Source organism: Struthio camelus, chromosome 14 (assembly GCF_040807025.1).
Source record: "Struthio camelus isolate bStrCam1 chromosome 14, bStrCam1.hap1, whole genome shotgun sequence".
Lineage (NCBI taxonomy): Eukaryota > Metazoa > Chordata > Aves > Struthioniformes > Struthionidae > Struthio > Struthio camelus.
In genome coordinates, this window is record NC_090955.1 from 7607593 (window position 1) to 7618990 (window position 11398).

The 11398-nt window shown below is 51.6% G+C and overlaps 1 protein-coding gene across 7 annotated transcripts in view; it reads left to right on the top strand.

Annotated features, from left to right (window-relative positions):
• The window catches only part of MGLL (monoglyceride lipase), a 111608-nt gene extending 103658 nt beyond the window's left edge, over positions 1-7950 (top strand). For all 7 annotated transcript variants that reach the window (XM_009669339.2, XM_068907669.1, XM_009669341.2 and 4 more), the window contains 2 exons: positions 2415-2630; positions 4232-7950. In XM_009669339.2, the coding sequence (XP_009667634.1) occupies positions 2415-2630; positions 4232-4357 (342 nt within the window). In that variant the 3' untranslated portion in view covers positions 4358-7950. The remainder of the gene's footprint in view (positions 1-2414; positions 2631-4231) is intronic.
• The last annotated feature ends 3448 nt before the right edge of the window (positions 7951-11398 follow it).

The window sequence follows — 11398 nt, forward strand, 5'->3', positions numbered from 1 at the left end:
TATTTTTTCAACTCCCACCATCTATTCAAAAATATTGGTTGGCTGCTCAGTAGCTAAAAAGTTCCCGTTCTTTAAAAAAGAAAAGAAAAGAAAGAAACCCATTAGGTCATCCCTTGGCATTTATGGCATTGTACGAGGGTGGAGCATGCAAATACTCCTTTGAAATGGAGATATCAAAGTTAAGATCCCTTTTTCCTGAGCTGTGGGGGTGAGAGAAATCTGTGTGCGTCTCCCTGCCAAAATCTACCCCTCTTTTCTGAGTTTAGTGCAAGGGCTGGATGCAGCCATGTTTTTGCATAGAGGCCAAAACAGAAGCTGTACATTGCTATGGACCCTTGGACTCTCCCTTGCTCTCTACCAGTACATCAAGCCCTGAATTCTGGCATGCCTATAACCTCAGTTTCACATAGGGCTCAGTTTTGGTGAGCTTCAAAGCTCAGCTTGAAGCGTCTGTCCTTGGCTACATCTCCAGCAATCCCTTGCACAGCAGAGGTTTTCATTAAGAATGAACTTCATCTCCTTGCGCTCTCCTGCCACCTCCTCCATATGTCAAACTATGGCATTGGCCTTAATCAAATGCTAGAAACTTCTGCTGTGTCCAAGGCTCAATGAGTAGGTGCCTCAGCACCTTGAATCTTTTTGGCCCAACTCCAGCACAAATTAGAGTGGCTCTAAGGGTATCGGCCCCCCTCAGTCATGCTTAGCACTGTGCAGAGCTCTTGTCAGGGCCGAAGCAAGGGCTGTGCCTGAAGGGTGCCAGCTCCCAATATACCCAGACTGCCACACGCTCCTTTCCCTGGGTGGCACTCAGGATTAGAAGCTAGAGGTTCCTAGGAACAGGACCAGCAGGAGGAGGTGGTGACTGGAAGCAAGAAGGTGATGGGGAAAGACTTCTGTGCACTAGCATGCCTTGCTACCAGCTATGTTTCTACTGTCTTGTGCCCCAACACGTTTGAGGCTATGGGGAGGGAAACTGGCTCTACAGACTTTGGCAAATTCAACCTTCCAGCTGGAAAAGCACCCCCCCCTCGCACAGTGTCCTCCTGCCACCCTGATAATCTCATCTCACAGGGAAATGAACGTAAAATCCAACCTGGAGGCTTTCTGGCTTCTCAGTGGGGCAGCTCAGGTCCAGAAAGGCCATTTTGCTCTTGCTAAGGTGCGTATCTGGGCCCAAACTTCCATGTAACTAGGTGTCCCTGGGGTGGCATCATGGGTCACCTCCCACCCTAGGTCTCCTCAGGGCAGGCATGTACAGCAGCAGGAGAGGGCTTACCTTTCTGTAAAGGGAGGAAGAATGTGAACAGTCCTCACTGCCTGCAAGGAGAGGAGGAGGCCGTCTTCAGCTAGCCTATAAATAATCATCATTTCTATAAACATCTGTCAGGGTTGGGTTGAACTGGAGGCTGTGCCAGGGACCAACCCATAATCAAAACGTTCTGGCAAATATTGAGATGACAGTGGCTGTGTGGGCCGTCTCCATGTACAGTATACAAATATTTACTGTAGATTTGCCTGCTGCAGTAACTACTCGTTCCTAGCAACTTTCTGCACCAGCTCTTGTACATTTTTATCCTCTCACAGTCTGGCTGAGCAAGTTGTTGATTTTTTTTTTTTGCTTTCTTTTTTTTTTTAATTGCCTACCACCTAATGGCATCATTTGAATGAAGAACTGTACTGAGCCATTGGGCCCCCTAAATGTTGTTGGCCATGAGCCTACAGCTTTGCACAAAGCAGGCACACTGAAGCCACCTTCCGCTGGAGGCCTCGCCCTGCAGGGCCTGCAGGCTCCAGCATGGAGTAGTTCAACTTGAGGAGAGGGCTCAGAGGGTGCTCTTGTCTTTGCTGACCCTTGTCTCTAGCTGCAAGCTTCGCACTGAGAGAGAACCCCTCAGTGTAAGAGTGCTTTGCAATCAGATATGCTAGTTGTCTGTAGATTTAGATCACTATCTTTATCCCCAGGGAGAGAGGAACATCTGGGACCTCACCAAAACAGGATAAGGACTCAGACAATATCAACTTTGAAATAATGCAGACTGAAGAACGTGAGTGCAGAAGAAACTGTCACCTTTGAGTGACAGAAGGACATGGCAGGGTAGAAATAAATGTAGGCAGGTGTCCCCATGGGAACAGTCATTGGCTGACACTGTTTGCCTGCAGAAGGATCTTTGGCTCAAATATTTTTTCAGTGACGTAAAAGAAAAACATGCAGCTTGGAGCAAGCCAGGTCCTGTGAGAGGTTCTGGGAAGCTGCAATAAAGATGTCAACTTTGACTCTGATGGCAGGATGTCCTGACAGGGTAGGAAATGGCTATGCAAGCAAAGGGAAGAAACTCCTCACAGCCAAGGTGATCTGCTTTGTTTTTTCTGCATGAAATATTGCTAACCTTAAATGACCTCTTTCTCCCTGCCAGATGGAATCGTACACAGCAGATCCCTTGGTCTACCACGGTGGCATGAAGGTCTCCTTTGTCATCCAGCTGATGAATGCCATTGCCAGAATTGAGCGAGCTCTGCCCAAGCTGACTCTGCCCATCCTGGTGCTACACGGCTCTTCTGACAAGCTCTGTGATATCAGAGGGTCCTATTTACTGATGGATACAGTGCAGAGTCAAGACAAAACACTCAAGGTTATCTTACTTTCTTGATTTTCGTGGAATTGTACTGATAGCATTGGCCTGAGCGCCCTTCACTCTGAGGGGCGGGGCGTCTGCTTAGCTCCCTTCAGAGATACAAGCAGTTCTGAGGGAAAGCAGGGCCATATCAAGCTGAACTGTAATGATATGTCAACACAGTAGTTAAGCACAGGCCCAAACCTTCTCTCAAGGAATCTTAGCTGATATCCATGCTGTAACAAGTAACAGGGCTAAGCTCGCTTCTTGCTTTTTAGGCTTGACAAGGACATCAGAGGTAAGGATTCAGGTGAACTGCCTTTGGAGCAGGGGGTCATGGGTGATCTGAATACCTGATCCTGTGGGTAGCTGCGTACCTAGGGATCTCTGTTACATGAAGCAACTTGGCATGTCAGCAGAGCGAGGCTCATAACCAGGTAAAGTGCTGACCCCAACAGCTCTTCTGAACAATGCCAACTGTGTCAGCACCACCCTTACCTCAAGCCCCAGCGCGTGAAGGTGCAGGGAGGCCTTTCCAAAGCACAGCTCAACAAAAGCCACTTCACATCTGCTCATTTCAAGAGAGCCACAGCTGATTAACCAATTGTTAGCACATGAATGAGCCTGAAAGAGACACAGGGAGACCAAGGGAAAGCTTTTGTCATCAGAAAAATAACTGGATAGGCTGGGAATAAAAGAAGTAAAATTACACAAGGCATGATGGGAACATCCCCCATTGTCCTTTAAACTCCAAGGGCGTGATAAATATATGTTGCTTCTTATTGGGATAAGAAGCAGGAAATCTTGCTAAAGCGCAGCAGAGTGCTTGGGTCACGCACAAGTGTCAAGCTCCAATGCCAATGCCTTCTTGAATGCAGAATTCCAGCATCATGAATGCCAAGTGCAGCAAAGAAGAAGGAGCAGTAGACAGGAAAAAAATGGGAGGGAGCTGGAAGTTTGGCAGATGTCAGGGATGTAACACCGAGAAGGGATCAAACCCTGGAAGATTTGCCATGAGGACCTCACTGCAGAAAGGGGATCAGAAGCAGGGGAAAGAACTGTTTCCATTTCCCCTCTGTGACCTGTAAAGGCCATGCTCTACAAGGCAGCTTGCCCAAGTGACCAGTTTGAGGTGCTCAGCTGGGACACATGGGATCTGGTTGCTTGAGCTGCTGCGAGCTCATGGCTCCACTGAAGCAAGTCCCCTCCCTGGGGTGCAGCACCTCTGAGCAAAAGGCCTCAGCTCAGGAACCCCCACAAAAAACAGGAAGCGTAGAGACGTATGATGTCTTGTCCTTTCTCTCTACGCCCTTTATGCTTGTTTTCCACCTCTAGAAAAGCATCTTAAAGAAAAACAACATCTGCCTCCAGCACAATCTGGAACGGGCTCTATCAGCACAGAACCTGGGAGTCCATGGTGGGACCCCTTCATGAAGTGGGGCCGTCCAGAGCGCATGGAATCTCTTTGGTTTCATAACCTATCATGTCTAGGAAAAAACCTGACAAGGTGTGGGCAGGATGTGTTGGGCCTGCAGGTTCTGACAAGAGGTGGCTGAAGGTTGCCTTGTTCATTGGGATTTTTTTTTCTGCACTAATCTTTACTCTCTTCCTGGTTGCAGGTGTATGAGGAAGCCTATCATGCCCTCCACAAAGAGCTGCCCGAGGTCACTACCTCTGTCTTCACGGAAATACTGACATGGGTTGGCCAGAAGGTCTCAGCAGCTGGGGAAACCAGCCATACTTAAGAGCAATTATTTTTGCAACTCTTACTGAGGTTTTCTGGGGATAGATGCTGTTCTTAATAGAAGTCTCTCTGAAAAAGATCTAACACAGAGGGACTCTTGGGATGTTTTACCATGCACAGCATGAGGGAGGGTGGGGGGAAAGGCACAGGATGGAGCACTTTTTGCTCGCAAAAATGAGCCCTAATCTCAGAAAGAATTTATAGCTGTGGGAGCAGCCATTAAAGCTTTCCAGATTGGGTAGTTTTATTAAACAGTCCCTTACCCACTAAGCCTCCTCCATCGCTTCCCCTCCTCTGTTTTGCTGAGGTGCCAGGAGTGTATTTATACTGCAATAACTTTTAGTATGTTAAACAAGTCCATATCTTCCATTTTATGGTTTTAATTCCAGGTATGTACAGTCCCATCCCTCTTCCCACTATCCAGTACCTTTAAAGTCCTGGCCCTTGAGAGGAGAATGCTTGCTGGGTAATGAAGAGAGGCTGAAAGGCAGAGCTGATGGGGGGTGGGAACAGACTCACGCTTGAAAGTGAAAGGCTGGTTTTCAAGGTCAGACTCCTTTGGATGCTACCTTTATTAGCAGGCCAGACCCAAGGGGAGAGAATAAACAGTGTGTATTTTCTCCCCCCCCACCCCAACTCCTCTGTGAGTTTGCGCTCTGGGAAAGCATGTTGAACAGCTTTTTAATTTTCATCATCAGAACAGAATCCCAGAGGGGAAAAGGATGAATGTAGAATCAAACCCACTTAGCACATTCAAAATCCATGCTATTCCCAGTGCGAACCCCCCCCATCTCCTCTGCGAGATGAACTGCTCTGTAAATATTCCTAGGGGCTGCTTTCTTTCTTTCTTTCTTTTTTTTCCTCATTATTGGATTAATTACTTGTGCTACTGAAACTAAAGAGCAAAGTCAGAGTTTTAAGAGAATATCGTAATATAATATATGATATATAGAGAGGTGGCTGGGAGCTGGGGAAGAAATGGGAGGAGAGTCTAAAGAAAGGGTTAATTGTTTCTTCCCTTGGCAGGGGATAATGTTGTCCTACCAGGATCCAGTTCTCTCACCATAACTTTACAGTCATAATCTGTTGTTTTCCTTCATCAGTTGGAAAATGTCCTGAAAAAAATGCTGCAGAGAAGCACAGAGCAGCTGGTGGTTGGGGAGTAGCAGTGGGTGTCCTCATGGTCCACCGGTTTAGTAGGAGACCCAAAGCATGAATAGAAATCCCTTCCAAGCGCTCCCCGTTCTCCTCCTAAGCAGCACAGCCACCTCTGGCAGGATCGGCACAGAGTTGAGCTCCCCCCTATATGCGAGGTGGGGCGCTAAAGGCAGGGTGTAGGGTACAATCACCTGTCCAACGTGAGTCTTGCTGCCCTGGGGGTATTCAGGGGCACTGGTGTGCAAGTTGCATCGGAGCATCTTGTGAGCTGATCCAGTGGCGCAGGCTAGCCAAACTCTAGAGCTGACTGGGTCTCCGATGGCAGTGGGGCTAAAGGAGAGACCAAAGACCCTGTTTTGGAGCAAAGGCATTGTATCACTACAGCAAAAGCAATGTAGTGATCACAGCACAGCTGTGCTGTTAAATTTACCCAAAAGATGGCCATAATTATTAATATGTGTCTTGGCATTAGCCAAAGGGAAGGGGTTAACTTGCTCCTCTCCCTCCGATTTTGCAAGAAGAGGAAGCTCATAAATGCTTCATAAGAGAAACTGGAGCATCGGGCAGCAGTGGAAGTAGTGGTAGCAGTTCTAGCACAATTCAGGAAAGGGACCTCCGTGCAATAACAGTCAGAATGAGGTCAGTCCCCGTGCAGGCCCATCAGTGTGGATGTTCCCACGACGCGTGGATGCACGTGATGCCTTTCTCCTCACAACTGCCTTGGGGACCTAGTCAGGAAAGCTCTTTTGTACAGGTTGGTGCAGGCGTTTCCACACTTGTATTTTCCTGCCTCTGAAGAGAGGAACCAGCTGTAACTCTAGCAATGTGAGCTTTTGGTTAAATTGTTATTCCAGTGCAATCAATAACTCTCACCAACCCTTGCTGAACCTGCAGTGACACTTGCTAGGGGAACGAGGAGATGCACAGGTTGCCTGCTCTGTATCTTAACCACAGGCTGGCTTGCTCTAACTTCTTTTCATTGAGCAAGGTTCCCTCTTGCCAGATACTGCTGGGGAAAGACAGCAAATGTGGCACGATTTCAGTGGTGATAAACCTCACCTGCTTCTTCAGCTGAAATAGGAATCAAGCAGGCATGGTGCCAGATGTCATGAGGTGGTAACAAGATAATGACTTAAGGATGAAAGTTTTTTCAAAAGCACTTTTTCTGAGGACGTCAGTAGGAGCGGATCAGTGCCCATGTCCTTTAAATCCCTTCCTAAACTGACAAGCACTTTGTGGGGGAAAGGGAAGCGACCCTCCAGAAGGAAGGTCGGGGCCTGTCTGCTCCCTCCAACCTGGCTTCGGGCAGAGGAAGAAGGTCTGCAATCAGTGCCTTTGCTAAAGCATGTCCTTTCACCAAGGAGCATCTGCAGCTCAGAAGAAATAGAAAGAAACCAATTACGTTGATCTAAGGAAGGCTTGTCCCTCTGTCCAGCTCAGCTCAGCAATGGTATGCGGCCTGGGGAAGCTGCATTTGAAAATCAGATTAACAAACAAGAACGTGGCTCAGTTTAGAAAAAAAAAAAAACGCCCCCAAAACCCTGTTACGGCAGAGGTTACTGCCACCCTCAGCCAAGTTTCTGACGCTGTCTTTTGAGGAAATTAACACAGGGAAAACCCACCTGAAAAAAAGCCCTGGGGCTTTCTGCTAGGCTACCTGCTGTCTGCCTCTGCCCATGCACACTCCCAGACTTCCAGGTGGTGAAAATCAGTGTGGAAAAGCAGGGAGCCAAGAGCAAATCACCCTGGGCCCCTTGAGACTGCTGATTTCCAGCAGCTGCAGTTCTCAGCCGGCACGGTCCCTCCAGCTCTCGCTGCTGTTGCTGAGCCCTTACGCTGCACGTAAGCCACTTTATATTGACCCAGTTAGGTTGAACCATGCCCTGGAGGAACGCTTCCTTTATTGACCAGATTAGCAATGAGCAGAGCTGCTGCCAAGGGAAATGTAATTAAACTCTTATTTTCAAATGGCAGGTACCATTTGTAGGGAAGCGCGCAGCTGACCTTGTGAATGTTGCTGGGTCGAGACACCCCAGAGGCTGGTCTGCCTTGGGGACTAGGTGGTGTTCACGACTGAGCAATAGTAACGTGTAACTACTGTATATAGCACCACCTGTAGCACCGCGAGACCATTCCCCCAAGGCTAGCCATGACATTTTCTATTTAGCCTGTTCTTTTTATACCACTGACCCTAGCACACTGCCAGCACAAACCCGTTGAGATCACACTTATTTTTCCAAGTAATTTCTGAGCTTGTCTCTCTTTGTTCCACTGTGTTCCAGTTCAATAAAATACATACATATATATATATATATAAAAAACATATATACATACACATGTATTTTCAGTGGGAAAAACCATGTACAAGTTTAGGATTCTTAAAGGAATACAATGTATATTGCAACTAATAATAAAAGTTATGTTTTCTGAACAGAACGTGTTTGAGGGCATCGTTCACAACTGCCGCCTCCGTGGAGCGCGAGCAGGGCGAGGCGGCGAGACATTAAATTGCTGTTCAGCTTGCGGAGGAGGGATCTGCAGCCCCCCGGCGCTGCCGAACCGCAGGCGCGCGGCCGGCCCGCGCTGCCCGGGGCAGCTGTGTCTCACGGAGGCCTGCGATTCCCTTTCTGCTTGAAAGTCGGCTTTCCAAAGGGCTCCGAAACCCATGGCCTCGCTCCCCCATTTCCTGTACCACAGGACGAATTAGCTTGGGGCACTGCAGCAAATACTGCTGTAGGTCACGTGCAGAGAGGCCGAGGAGCTCACCTCCGGACAGAGACGCTCGGTTCTGCTATAGTCCACGTGCTGGGAGAGCTTGGGAGATGCTGCGCGCGCAGGGTGTAAGGTAATCTCTATATTAAAGTTTGGCCTAGGAGAGCTGTCTGAGTAACGTGAAGGAAAACCAGCTCTAACCTTTTCTAGGTGGCAGCTGGGGTGGTTAAGGTAACTAGTGCCCTGCCCCAAGCGCTCCCCCGACCCCAGACAGAGCGACAGCTGGAGCTGATGGAGGAGCTTGCAGTAACACGCCAGCTCAGCCCGCTTCGAGACCTGCTTCCCACAATTTTACAAGCCCATTAAAATATTACTTTGGTCCCAAAACGTGCCCAGTTCAAACTGGAGGCATCTGCAACGTGCCCGGGAGCACGGCCGTTTAAAGGCCACCTTTGCCCGCCGCTGCGGCTCCACGGCGGGCTGGGCAGCGCGGCCGGCTCGGCTCCTCTCGTAGCGCGCAGAGCGAGTCCCAGGCGCCGGGGGCCGACGGTAACAGCCCTCGGGTAGCCAGAGGCCAGGGTTTGGTGCTTCTGGAGGGCCCAGAATACCCCTCCCGCGCCGAAAGAGCTGCTCGGACGCGGAGTCCTGACACATGGCAGCCGCAGGCGCCTCGCTGCGGCCTGCCAGCCGCCCCGGGAGCCCGCAAAGACCGCAGCCGCCGGCCCCGCGCCCTCACCGCCTGGTGCTAGAGGAGCTCCTTGAGCCGAGTCCTGCCATTTCTGACGGCTCCCCGGCTGCTCGCGCCTTGAGGAGGGCGATTGCTGCTGCTGCCGCCGGAGGAGGGGAACAAGAGCCGGCGCGGCCGCGTGCCGGCCCTCCAGCTGGAGGCATTAGCGATGTCGGACCTGACCCGAAACCTCCGGCAACTCGTTTCATCTTCCTCGACTCGCTAGATCAAGAGAGTAATATTCTCTTTCTGCGACCCCTCGCGGGCTGCACATCGGATTAGACTCGAGCTCACAGGGTCAGCGGCTCTCCGACGGCTTCGATGTGCGCCGGCAAGGACGACGGAGCCCAGACGTCTGCTGGGCCGCCAGCCGCCCCGCGACGCTAACGAGCGTCACCAGGGACGAGACTCGCTTCACAACAGGCAAGTCCTCGGCTCTTCTGCCCGAGCGGAGCCTGCCGTTTCCGCGGCTCGTTAAGCGCCTCAGGGCGTCGCAGGGCCGCCGGCGGGCGGACGCCGAGTCGGGGCAGCGCGCGTGCGTTTTCCTGCGAACTGCAAAGAGGCGTCGAGCCACCGGCTCGCCCGGGGACCACGCGCGGCCGGGAGGCTCGGGGTGAAGCCAGCTGCGGCCCCGGCGCGTCCCCAGGAGCTCAGACCTGCTCCCAGCCGCCGGCTCTTCCCCCCGCGAACCTCCCGCCCCTCCTGGAGCGACGCCGGGGCCGGGGGCAGCGATGGCACCAGAGCCCATTTTTCGGCCGTGCTGCTTCCTCGGCAGGTTCCCGTGCAGCCGCCACCACCTGGGGCCGGGCGATCTGTCACGGCTGCAGGTGGCCTTTCTGGTTTTAGCCTGCACTTCGAGTCTGCTCCTGCGAGGCTGCTGGGCTCCTGCTGCCTTTTGCCTGTTTTTCCCTCCCTCTCTTTGCTGGATGGTCTCCAGAGCTGGCTTGGTCTCTCCGGGGTACCGCAAGGCGTGGAGCAGCTGATGGTAAAGCAGGAACCAGAGCAAATTGTGACCCAGAAGACCCGCTCTGCATATAAACCAGCAGCTCTTCTCTGCTGGCAAACAGTTACGTGTGGGATTTATAGGCCATGGGAGGAGGTGGAGGAACAAGCAGGCTGTAATTCACAGCAGAGCTGCCGGCGCGTTGGCACGGATGCACTGGGATCGCAGCCCTCCAGCAGCTGCGGAGCCAGCGAGGAATGGCCTCCCCTGCCCGGCCTTGGGGTCCGCGACGCGGTCGGGGCACCGGGCTCGGCAGGGATGCTCCTGGCTGGTCTCCAGCGCAGGGAAAGGGGGGCAGTGCTCACCGATACGAAAGCACACAGAGGCAGCTGCTCTGCTAGCACTGGCGAAGCTTCCCAAGGTCACTGCATGCCGGCACGGCTGTGCTGGCCACCAGGACCCCGTAACCACATTAGGGAGCTGCTCTAGGTCCCAACCAACAGCTCGAACCGGCTGAGGAGCCAGGGCTCGGCCAGAGCCAAGGGGAGCAGAAGGTCCATGTGGTGCTGCCACCAGTCAGCGAGAGCCCACAGGCACCACGTGCTGGGCCAGCAGCCACGGTCCCTGGCTTTTGTTTTGTTTTCCAGCAGCTATTTGTTCTTTTCTTCTCTAAGCACCAGCAGTCTCCCTTTTGCTCAGAAACAGTAATGTTCTCCAAGCTTATCAGTCAGGGATGCTCTCGCCTAATGCCCCAGCCCATTTTCTCCATCTGACAAGGAAGCTGCTTATGCCGAGCTGCTGTTTACCTTCCTGCTAGCTTCCTCACAACAGCATTATTAAACTAAACAGCCATGTCCCTGAGCAAACACCGCTAACCCCACAGGGCCCTCCCAGCACGATCCCAGCTCCCTGCTCCCGTGGCACGGCGCAGAGCTGCCCCTGTCCTCTGTGGGTGGCAGGGACGCTGCCTTAGTGCCCTCGCCCTCCACAGGACCCAGGCACACAGGGGAAGTTCTTCAGAGTCTGGAAATATTCCAAGCATTCAAATGGAAAAAAATTCCTAAGAGATTTATTAAGAGTTTGCATGGATCATATGATATGCATGATAATGTCTAATTAAAGGAAACTTGGCATGGAAATCCACTTGGCCTGGGGGAGAGCAGAGGAGAGGGCAAGATGTCCAGCATGGAAAATACTTGTGTCATCCCTCAAGAAAAGACCAGAACAGCAGTGACAAAGCGACGACAGCTCAGGTGCAAGAGGGAGGAGTAAGATATTTGCTGCCCCCGATGAAAGAAGGGGCCGTGAACACCGGGAGCAAACCTCTCCCGGGCTACAGTGAATCCTGCCATGAGCCAGAGCCCCAGGAAAAGCCAGGGCTCTCCAGCTTTCCAAGGACAGCAAGCCTTCATTCCACGGTCATGTCTTTATTTAGATGAAAAACATGCAATGGTTTTAATCCCCCAAAAAAGCTTTCCTAAGGCCGGCAAAGTTAACCCTGA